The following is a 12,124-nucleotide window of genomic DNA, read 5'->3' on the forward strand; positions in this document are numbered from 1 at the left end:
AATTAATGCTTCCACATTGTGTTAAACTCATAACTATGGATTATAAGCCATGCTACCATCAGTTGCTTTCTTTGCAGTGTATTTAAGTTCAACCATTGTTTATATATCATTTAAGACCTGTGAACTTTTTAAGAGCTTCTGATGGCAAAACTTAAAAATTCTGGTCTTAGAATTCAGCTAGAGTACTAATTGTAGAGGCCACAAATAGCTGTATTAAAGTACAAATTATGCAATTTCAGGTTATTCTTTTGGCAAAGCTGGAGATTTTACAGAGCTGATGGCATTTTTGCTTTATTTAAGAATTTATTTGAAAAGTACATTGGTGAGGATGATATGTCAGCTTAGAGCTAGGAAAAAGAGCACAATAACTAAGAAGCTATAATTTCTTTAAGAAAAATAGAAGGCCATTTAAGATGAGTCATGTTTTGTGAAAGATTGTAAACTCGAAGTTTCATAGAGAAGGGAACACCAAGTGTTTGTGAGATTTTTTGCCAAAAATCCAGTGATCTAATTAAAGGCAGTTGTCCATTGGCACGCCAACTAATGCTCATACTCAAAGCTGAAGGAGAAAGAAAAAGCCAGAATATTTGAAAGCACCTTAGAAAGTGATAGAGTGGAAATGCAGGCACTTTACTACTATTTTTATATTTTATAACTTTAAAAATAATATTTTTATTTTTTTTAATTTTCAATTACAGATGACATACAATATTATACTAGTTTCAGCTGTATGACACAGTGGTTAGACATTTATATAATTTATGAAGCCATCACCCTGATAGGTCTAGCACCCATCTGACACCCTCCATAGTCATTACAATACTATTAACTCTATTTCCTATGCTGTACTTTACATCCCAATGACTGTTTTTATAACTGCCATTTTGTACTCCCTTTTGAAAAATTGATTTGAGAGGAGAGGAAGGGAGAGAGAAGCATCAACTTGTTGTTTCATTTAGTTATGCATTTATTGGTTGATTCTTGTATGTGCCCTGATTGGGGATTGAACCCACAACGTTGGCATATTGGGACGACACTCTAACCGACTGAGCTACCTGGCCAGGCCCACTTTGTACTTCTTAATTGAAAGGCAGGGACTTTACAGCAATAGTGCCTGGCCTTGAACCGCTTTTACAATTTCTTTGTGTGTTAATGGCAGTTTCTTTATTTTTACAATGGATGCTAATAATTATCTTTGTAGGTAGACTTAATTAATGTATGGATTAAATGAATTGCTATATAGAAAATAACTATCAAAATTCTGAGACAGTAGATACAAGTAAAATATTAGGTATGTGTAAATCTAAGTTGCACAGTTATTACTGTGAATAAAAATAGTGTTACTTGGTTGTATTAGCCCTTAGCAAAACTTTATAGTTGTAACCCTTCTTTGCCTCTGTGGATGGGCTTCCATATTCCCTTCCTGGAAGGGAAGAGTTTTTAAGCAAGGTAATCAGACAGAGCTGAGGTAAGGAACAGCTGATGAGTGAGATAAAAAGTATTATTTATTAATGCAATAAATGTTTATGAAGAACCTAGTTTATGGAAGGTGCTGTGTTAAGTACTGGGAATAATGTGGTAAGCCAGACTGTATTTTGGACTTCATGGAGCTTATGTCTTAGTGAAAAAGAAATAGAAAATAAACCAGTAAAGAAAGGAACAACAACAACAAAAAAGTAACTCTGGGACTGAAGAGAACAAGCAGGCAGTAAGATTGGCAACATTGAGGATGTGTGTGTGTGTCTGTGTCCCTTTGGATAGGATGGTCAGGGAAGGGTTTTCTGAGGGAAGTGACCTTTGAGCTGAGACTTGTAATGTGAGGAGCCAGCTGCTTGAAGAGCTTTCTAGGCCAGTGCCAAAGTCTAAGGTGGGAAGTGACTGGGTGGGTGTGAGGAACCAGTTGTACATCTTTCATTATTTTGTCCTGTAGTTCCTGGTCTTGAGGAATGTGAAAAAGAGGGAACTTTGGAAATTGGGGAAAAGGTGCAGTAAATACCTGTGAAATAATTCTGCATTCAGTGTGTATGTGCTTAACAGAGGTGATAGTTATAATGAGTTATAAATTTGTGAGCTATAGTAGAGGCTTTAGGTAGATATTCTAGAAACCCTCCTGGTGAGGGTCATGCATGTCTTCAACACGGGAGAGTCAGCTTGCCTAGGTAGTAAATGATCTCCATAGAACTCTAGTTGAGATGAATAAAAGTACTTGAGGGAGCTGGGATTTCATTTAGGAAGCGCTTTACATTGCTCTTCTTCTTTTTTGAGTAGGTGAATTGCAGTAGTTTCCTCATATCATTTTGTGATACTTTATCACACACCAAAGTACCTTCCCCTCCATATGCCAATGTTCTTATTCTTTTCTTCCTTCTTAACTTCTAAAGCATCTCTTTTTTTCCTAACTGGAAGGTTTCTGCCGCTGATTATTTTAGTCGCTCCAATCGTAGGGGTAGCGTTGTCTCTGAGGTGGATGATGTCAGTGTCCCAGAGTTGACCAGCGTGAGTGTATTGCATGGGGTGGTTATGTTGTCTCAGGTGTGTGTCTAATGGCTAATTAATCATTTGTTTTAAAATTAGGAACTTAATGAACTGCCTAGGAAATATTTATTTGAGTGCACTAGCATGAAACACACTTATTTGTTTTGTTTTGGAATGTATCTAATGATATGTTCTCATTTTTAAAAATTTTTCTGTGGAAATTTTCCCCCATAGAACCCATCAGCAGCTGCAAGAGTTACCAGTATTGTACCAATTACTTTTCATCTATTTTGTCCCCTTGCCCTTTTTTCCCCTAAATTATATTAAAGTAAATCCCATACATCATGCCATTTCCCAGTAAAAAGTTCAGTATGTCTTTCTACTAAACTTTTGAGAATTTTTTTCACACTCACTATATCATTATCCTCCGTAATAAAATTAAAAATAATTCCTTAAAACCCTCTATTATCTAGCCCATATTTAGATATTCCTGATTGATCTTAAAATTTTTCTTTCCTTTTTGTTTTTTGTGAATCTATAAAGTTCCAGGTGGACTTGAGTTGAACAATAAAATACACTGCTTAGTAAAGTGTCACTAATTTACAGTAACTGGGGAGAATCTGAATAGATCTTAAGCGTTTGGATATGGCATTGGCTTTGAAGAAATGCCATTGCTTTCACTTTCAGCATGGACTAAATGTAGTAATGACTGTCCAGTATATGCCTTAAGGCATTTGTCTTAATGAAGGAACCCCACCAGCAGATCTTTCCTTGCCTGATTTATCTAACAGCCTTGTTTTTTGTGACCGCTCCTCTCGGTTACTGTCATTAGTGTTGTTTTGCCCTTGGACCAACACTGTCTTCATTGTCAAGCACTTTGTAGCAGATGAGAGGCAGTACTTCTTCTTAGGAAAATTAAGACAGTTTTTTAATGGAGAGATAATTATTTATGTTTTGCAAATGACTTATTGTACTTAATAGCTATTTTTGGATGACTTCAATCCTTGAAGGTGATTTTAAGTGTGGTCCATAAGTATTCTGGATTGTTAGCTCTCAAACCTGTGCGTGTAACAGTTGCATCTCACCCTGGGTCAGATGAAGGACTCTCCGCAAGTGAAATTATAAGACTGGTTTCTAAGTCTTTCCCCTGAAATATTGCCTCTTTTATAATTTGCTTAGTACCCTGTTTTTTCATAGACAATTATGTTTAATTTATTGTGTTCTCTTTTTCTCTTACAAACTTTGAATTCTACTAGCTTCTAATTTGTGATGCCCGAATTAGTGGTTATATAGTTCTTCCATGTATTTCTTGGCAATTTATTTTAGTCATGACACAAAAGTGAAAAGATTGACCCCCCCCAAAAAAAATCTCCCCCGTCCCTCCTAATCAAATATAACCTCTTTTTCCAGGTAGTTATATTGATTTATTTTTAAATAAAAATTATATATATTTAAGGTGTATAATGTGATGATTTGATATACAGACACATAATATGCATAGCCTGTATAGGTATAACAAATCATCTTGCTGTACACCTAATCACATAGGCGAAGGATCCTCTGAGCAGGTTGGCATATCTGGTCAGCCCCTTGTTTTATCGCTTGTTAGTCAGTGACAGATTGTATATATTTTTCTACCACCACAACTAAAATACTCTGTTTTCATTCAAAAAGGTTTATTTTGGTTTTTACATTTTTATTTATTTTTTTAAAAGATGTTATTTATTTTTAGAGAGAGGGGAAGGAAGGAGAGAGACATCAGTGTGTGGTTGCCTTTTGCACACCCCCAACTGGGGACCTGGCCTGCAACCCAGGCATGTGCCCTGTCGGGGAATTGAATCAGTACACTGAGCCACACCAACCAGGGCAGTTTTTATATTTTTAAATAATTATCTAAGAACTCTGTACTGGGTGGGGCAAAAGTAGATTTATAGTTGTGAGTACAGAAAGCATGGTTTATTCTTGTATTATTATTTATTAATTATTGTATTAGTTTTCCATACAAGGAACTGAAAACCTACCTTTTCCCCACCCTGTGTAACATCCTTAATTTTGTCCCTTGGCAAAGCCTACAGTATTTTCTGGTCCCCTCTCTAGATCAAAAAATTGTCTCTTCATATTTTTTTAATGGGTATCCTATAATTCACTTTATTGTAGACAAATAAAAAGTAGGCTTGATGTTGGTAAGCTCTGTTCCTCCCCCAACACACACACACTTTTTCAAAAGATAAGCTGGAAATCTGCATTTTTATGTAAAATATCCTGATTTTGAAATGCTGGCCATAAGTTTAAAAATATAAAAGATACTTTCTGGCTTCTACATTGTGAATCAGATATGTGTATAGTCAGCTAATCTATAACTTCTAAGATAAGAGGTGCTGAAAAAGGGTGCCAGTCCCTGATTTATACAGTATTTTTGGTCACTCTATCCTCTTGTCTTCTACATTGTTTTCCTTTCTATCCTATAGGTCAGGCTAGATTAAGGAAAAGACTATAAATGTGCTAATTTTAGTTTTACAGATTGTTAATAATCAGACCATTTCTGAATGGAATCCTAGGCCAGTTTTGCTTTAGGAGATTATTAAAATTAATTGTTCCCTTCTCTTCTGTGGTTGGAGAATCAGAACTTCTATTTGCTTTTTCCAAACAGAATTTTTAAATAGCTTTATCAAGTCAGTATATGTAGATCAGAAGTTAACAAAGGATTATAATCTACATAATAATGACTACATTCAAGAAATTACAGTATAAATACTTTAAATTATCTGTCAAACTAAGAAGCCATGGGCTAACATCTTTAAAGGTCCTCTTAATAAGAGAATAATTAATATCTTTGAAGTAGTTTCAAAGATTTGATAAAATAGATATTCTAAGAAATACTCCTCATTTGTACTAATTTCAATAAATGATCAAGGAGTTTGATTTCAAGAGAAATTACATAATGTCAAGAGCAGAACATTTTTAGATGTCCCAGACATGAAGAAGGCAAAAAGCATTTGTCACTGAAATATGGGAAAGATATTTAAGACTTTGTTTACTAGATGATAATTTGAAATTTGTTAAGAAAACATTACTTTTGAACTTTAAGTATTCAAATTAGAATATATAGCTAGCCATTACGTACTCTTCTTTGCACATTAGTACTAATATAAAATACTACAGGCTTGTTAGCTAACTTTCCATTTACAACTATCCAGGAGAAAAATGCCCTTTTCTTGATGGGAAAATTACCTATTTAATTATTTAAGAGCAAAATGGCATAGTATTTACTTGAATTTTTTTTTAAATAGTAGGCTATAGTATGTAGTATATAATCCTCACCTGAGGGCATTTTTCCATTGCTTTTTAGAGAGAGAGGAAGGGAGAGAGAGAAACATCGATGTGGAGAGAAACATTGATTGGGTTGCCTCCTGTACGTGCCCGGGGATCGTACATGCTCTGACTGGGAATCGAACCCACAACCTTTTGGTTATGGGATGATGTTCCAATCACCTGGGCCACACTGGCTGGGGCTACGGTCACAATTAGTGTACAAGCCCTGAAGGCTTAATAGGGGAAAATAAAAGCTTTACTTAGTTCTTTTTTTAAATCTACTTTTTTTATTAGCCACATACTTTTTATTTTTTAGCTGCTAGATGATTTATTTTTATTATTTTTGCATTTTATTTTCATTATTATTGCAGTTTAATTTGCCTGTTTTACTGAATTGTGATCATACAGTACATTTTCTGATTTTTTTACTTACTAATTTTTAATGATTTTTCATATTAGTACATATTCATGTTATTTATATATGATTTCTAAAATCAGCTGTAGTTACCATATTTTACATTAGAGCTTTAGGCTTTATCTTATAGCTGAAGGTTTGTACCCTTTTACCAACCTTTCTCTAATTTATACCTTACTGTATTAAACACAGTTCAATTTTATTCAATTTAAAAAGCCTTTTCAGGGTCTGGCACACTCTTTGGGTCATCATTATGAGCAATAGCTTGTCATTGCAATGTATCTGTGTAGATCTCCTGGCCATTAGAGCACTGGGCTTTTAGAACACCAGGTTTCAGCTAGCATTTGTTGAAATGGAATACAGCACGTAATAGAGCATAAAGGCTCAGAAGGAAGAACTGAAGAGACTCTGGCCAAGTCACTGCAGCCAAAATAACTGGACTGCGGCATGGCTGCTCTTGGCATTTTTTGCTGGCCTAACAGTCTCTGAGGTTTGGCGCAGCATCATCAGTGCTGCGGCAATTGGGATCTGTCAGAAGACAGTGAAAGCAGTAGAATGAACATAGTGATGGACTAGTTCAGTGATGCAGCCTCTAAAATGTAAGTTTATTTCAAGTTGACTGTTAAAAAATGGGCGGGTTGGGGGGTTATTTTTGTGAGGGAGGATATGAGCCAGGATTTGAAATAGATACAGAAGAATGTTTCTTAGTGCTATTTTTCTCCTTATTTGTTAGAAGAAGAGAGTTGGAAGTTACTCTGAGGAAAATAAGGCCTTTTATTCAGCTGTAGTATTTCTTCCATTCTAAAGAATAGCACATTAAATATTAGGTAATGTATTTTACTAGTTTAGATGTAATAGAAGATTATTCCTTTTTTTGGCAAAAATTACCAATATAAAAACTACTGTCATTGCCTGACTGGTATAAAACATTTTGTATGTGTTTTGAAACAATCAGAGTGAACTAAAATCAATTCCTTTTTAGAGTATTACAGCAAGAAGCAGCAAAAAGAGTTCAAAGTCTAAGATAGTATTTATATTATTGATATAGTACTCACAATAAAATGTATTTATTGAGAAATGAACATGATAAATATGGTAATGAAAAAGAACAGAAAAGCTTTTCAAATAGGAAGTTAAAGTGATCTGAACACAGCCAGAAATAATGACATTTTGTGTTTTAATAATTAACTGAGAAAGAAGGTTTTAAATCTCCAGATTGGGCTGAGAGGGTTGGTATAGTAGTTGGAGTTGGGGAATATTATTTGGTTGAATTGCTATGTGACTTTCCCCCCAGAGTGGTAATTGGGACAGTGTATAGCGGCAAATAACATGAATAATGGGCTAAAATTCTCAAAACTGAGGTCTGGATTCAGTTCTGACATTGAGTGGTGGTTCAACCTTCTGCGAAATCTTCCACCTCTTTCCTCAGCTACAAAGTCAGAGTTTTGGATTAGACCTTTAAGGTGCCTTACTTCTTGAAACACTGTTTAACTAAAACAACCTTAAGGCCTGTCAGCAGAAAATAAGTCAGTTATGTTACATTCAGATAATAGGATATATGCAGCTATTAAAATGAAGGTAGGGTAAAACAGACGGGGTATGATTCATGTTTTCATTCATCCAACAAATTTTGAGTCTTTCTATATGTGAAGTGCTATTCTTGGCTTGAGGAATACAGAAAAGAACAAAGATGTAGAGCTTACATCAGAGAGAGATCAGACATAAATAAATTAATAAATATCATGGGTCATGGAGCAATACATACTATGAAGAAAAACGAAGTACTTTCTCTAATCTTTGAAACTTGATAAGGGGAAAAAGAAGACAGAATATATTTGGGGCACTATTGTTAGAATTTTTTAAAGACTCCTTTAAAAGAAGTCTTTTTACCAACCAAAGGGAGGTGGTTGCCTTTGGAGTAAGAATTGGTCAGGGTATGATGTGGTAGGGAGAGAGGCTCATTTCGCATATTCTTCTGTTGGGTACTTTGATTTTTTTTCATATGTGTGCATGTATGACCAAAACAAACAAACGCCAGAACCAAAACAAAAAGACAAACAACTGAATTCCTAATGCTGTGGGGGAAAATTTTTTTTTGATTATGTATTTAATATGTTTTAGTCCAGTCTGAACCTTTTTTTGCAAAGTGTACTAGTCTTATCTATATGTCCTGTGTCCTAATACTGTTTAGATAATAAAGTCTTTTGGCTTTTGATTATATCAGACTTTTCCTGTTGATGTGTACAAATTTGTTTGTTTGTTTGTTTGTTTGTTTGTTTTTTGTATTAACACTTGCAGTACTAAAACCTAAGTTTATGTATGGTTTTCCTTAATGTGTTCATATTCCATGAAAAGAAAGTCTATCTAAAAGTTAACTTTTGCTAAAGGATAGTGCGCTTGCTTACTTCATGTCTTCCCTAGGATAAGAATTTAAGTTCTTGACATTTTGTCTTATGTATTTAAACTTTTATTTCAATTTTAGTATGTTTACTTTAGGTTCCAAACATCAGTTGAACTTGGAAAACTCAAAAGAGGTCACTTCTTTTTTCCCCCTAAAAAAATCAACATGCCTAAGCATTTTTCCTGATTTTTATCTCTGTTCTTTTCTAGTTGGATGAAAAATCTGACAAACAGTATGCTGAAAATTACACAAGAGTGAGTATATAAAATCCTAAGGGAATGAAGTTCTCAAAATCAATTAAACTTACTTTCTACTACTATTTCATTCTTTCTTTTACTATAATCAAATGGATAGAGCTACTCTCCCGCTCCTCATCTATTTCCTGTCCGTGACCCCCAGAATTCCGTCGCGGTTGAATCATGTGAAGCACTGGGAAGAGAAAAGATACTGCATTTTATTTCACTGAATTTTTATTTCGCCTCCTAAGCTTTTGGCTGTTGTTTTGATTTTCATTCCTGTAGAATTGATCCTGAGAATAAGCCATTAAACACTGCAAATGAAGTGTCTTTTAGAAATGGTGGTGACAAACTCTGACATTTTTTTTTTCCTTTAAGATAAATTATTTCTTTGAAGTAAAATAACTTTTGTTAAGAGTTGCTTTGTGTCAAGTCTCTAACTTTCTTCTACAAGTATTTTTTTATAGTCATCTAGGGAAATAGTTAGGATTACTTTTATGCAATACCCAACAAAGATATACCAGGTCTGTCTAGTATAAATATAGTGCAAGCCACCAATGTAACCCACATATGTAAGTTTAAATTTTCTAGTTGCTGTATTAAAACAGTAAAAGAAACAGGTAAAATTAATTTACATAATATATTTTATTTAACCCCAATATCTAAAATATTTTCAGTATAAAATCAATATGAAAATTTATTGAGGTATTTTACATTGTTTTTTCCTGCACTAAACCTTTGAAATCTAGTGTGTATTTTATACTTAAAAAAAAAATCTCAACTTGGACTAATCACATTTCACGTGCTCAGTAGTTACACATGGCTGGTGGGTACTATTTTGGACAGCACGGATGTATGCCCTTTGTTAATTCAGCAGCATAATCTCCCATTTAAACTAATTGTAGGAAGAGCAGTCTAAATCATAGTGATACGTAGTGTTGTTGCTCTCAGCTGCAAATAGTGTCTCCAACTTTATTAACAAAATATTAAAAAAAAGCAAAGATCCTAAAGCAGCAGCTTCAGAACTAAATAAGAGGACTGTGAATTAGCATACCGATTGCAAAGTTCAAAAACTGTTATGATGTGCTCATCCCAGTATCATTTACAGTATAGCAAAGGTAAACTTAGAAAACAGATCACTTTCACACGAAGTATTTCCTTTTTAGTTATTATGAATTCTAGATTCCAATAAAGTGTTCACTCAAAATGCGTATAGTGTCTGGGCCCTTCCCTGATACCCCCTCCTCAAAGTCAACTGACTTGCCTGGAGGTTGCCCTTGGTCACTTCCTCTCCACACTATGTCAGATCTCCCTCACCCCCCCTGCCCCATTTTTAGCTTTCACAGCAAACATTTTTAAAGAAACAAGAGTTAGAAGTGTCACATTTCTTTTCTCTAGCCTTCATCTCGAAATTCTGCCTCAGCAACAACCCCTCTAAGTGGAAATTCATCCAGACGAGGAAGCGGGGACACCAGCAGCTTAATAGATCCAGACACCTCATTAAGTGAATTGCGGGTAAACTGAAATTTTTGGTTGACTTCTTAAAAACAATTCTTTTGGCTTCTTTTCAGTACACTAGTATACTGGAAATGTTTAACATTTAATGTGACGCAGTAGAAAGAAAAGGAGTATGAATTCTTTAAAAGAAAATTGTTAATAGAGTTAAAGAATGCGACTTTGGTCTAAAAGGAAGGAGATTGGTTAATTTTTTCTGTTCTCTTTCCTGAACTTTTGATGACATTGGAATGAGTTTGGCTAATTTACAAATGCCAAAAAACTTTTTAATGTATCTAAAAGTAACTCTATCAGAACTAATTGGCCATATTTTAAATGGAAAATATGTGGATGTGCAAGGAACCAGACTCTGGTAATTATTAGTCTTTTGAGCCATTGTGGTATTATTTGGCTGCTTGAATATTTTTTATGGTAAGACAAGTATAATAATATTTGAGATAACAGAAATACCTGAGTAATGAAAAGTTTATTTAACCCATTAGTTGAGTCTCCATTTTTATTAGCCATTTTATTTGAAAGATGGGGACTTTAAAAATGTATTATTTGAATGTCTATTTGAGGAACCTACTATATGTGAGCAATGGGGGAAGGGTCGTAATAAAAATTGCATTGCATTCATTCATTCAACATTTATTGAGCCCTTGACCCCAGAGATTTAAGCGGTAAAACAAACTTTGGGCTTTAGGAGTTCACTGTTTCATAGGGAAGACCAACTTATATCAACCAATAAAACCAAGTGGTGTGATTCAGTGGTAGTAGCAAACATAGGACTGTGAAGGCAATTCAGAGAAGCATCTTCTAAATTGGACTAGGAGAAGAGATAACAAAAGGCTTTTCAGAGGAGAAAGTCTCTCAGCTAAGGTTTGAAGGAAGAGTTGAAATTATACAGGCAAAGAAGTTGAGGGGAGAAGTCTTTCTGGGAGAGATAAATTCAAAGAACCCTAAATTGACCTGACTAGTGAAGTTGCCGGAGTGAGGAATTGTGAGATGAAGCTGGAGAAGTAGTGATGGGCCAAAGCATCTTGTATGGCAGCCTAAAAGGAATCCAGGTGTACGCTCACCGCTGGGAGGTGTTAGGCAGCAGAGTGATGATGCCTGATTTGCATTCCTAAAGAAACAGCAGGGTTGGAGGGAGCCCTGGGCAGAGGAGCACGGAACCCTGAACCCTGTGGTTAAACAGTGACAGGAGATGAGACGAGCAAGGCAAACTGTGATGGGAGGAAAGGTAAGAAACTTGCTCTGAAGACTATAGTGGAGGACAGGAAGTTGGTGGGTCGGTAGCAGAGAGAGAGAGAAAGAAGATTAAGAGAAGATTTTTGTTTTACTTTAAAGGTGGGGTTATATTTTCCTTGGATGGAGATAGTAGAGTGGGAATATGAAGGCTGAGGAAGGAGAGGGGTAACGGACGGAGCACATCGTCTGTGTGGGTGAGAGAATGCCCAGGGCTAAGATGGATGGGTGGCCTAATTGGGAGGTCCTCTCTCACTGCCACGGTAGAGGGGGAGGCAGGGACAGGTGGTGATTGAGTAAGAGTGTAGGCAGGGTAGGAGCAGGAGTCCAGCTTGTGAAACGGGCAGCTTACAAAGCTGAGCTGGAGGTTAGGAGAGGAGGGAGCGGTTTGGAACATGGCAGTAGCAGCAGAGGAGAGCTGACCCAGGTCAGCATGGCCATGACTTTGAAAGAGTTAGTATTTATTGAGCTCTTACTAAGTACTGGGCGTAAGTGCTGGGAGTACAAACTTGAACAAGGTAAACTCTGGCCTTTCGTGCC

At 35.6% G+C, this 12,124-nt stretch overlaps 1 protein-coding gene across 12 annotated transcripts in view; it reads left to right on the forward strand.

The window, feature by feature from the left end:
- The window catches only part of LRRFIP2 (LRR binding FLII interacting protein 2), a 103,550-nt gene that overhangs the window by 59,289 nt on the left and 32,137 nt on the right, over nt 1-12,124 (forward strand). For 7 of the 12 annotated variants that reach the window (XM_054594882.1, XM_054594885.1, XM_054594886.1 and 4 more), the window contains 2 exons: nt 8,813-8,857; nt 10,238-10,354. In XM_054594882.1, coding sequence (XP_054450857.1) covers nt 8,813-8,857; nt 10,238-10,354 — 162 coding nt within the window. Of the gene's footprint in view, nt 1-2,406; nt 2,497-8,812; nt 8,858-10,237; nt 10,355-12,124 lie in introns of all 12 variants that reach the window. The other 5 variants (XM_054594879.1, XM_054594883.1, XM_054594881.1 and 2 more) reach the window with 1 other exon arrangement.

Source organism: Pteronotus mesoamericanus, unplaced genomic scaffold, assembly GCF_021234165.1.
Source record: "Pteronotus mesoamericanus isolate MK-2021 breed Mesoamerican mustached bat unplaced genomic scaffold, CSHL_Meso_final scaffold_54, whole genome shotgun sequence".
NCBI lineage: Eukaryota > Metazoa > Chordata > Mammalia > Chiroptera > Mormoopidae > Pteronotus > Pteronotus mesoamericanus.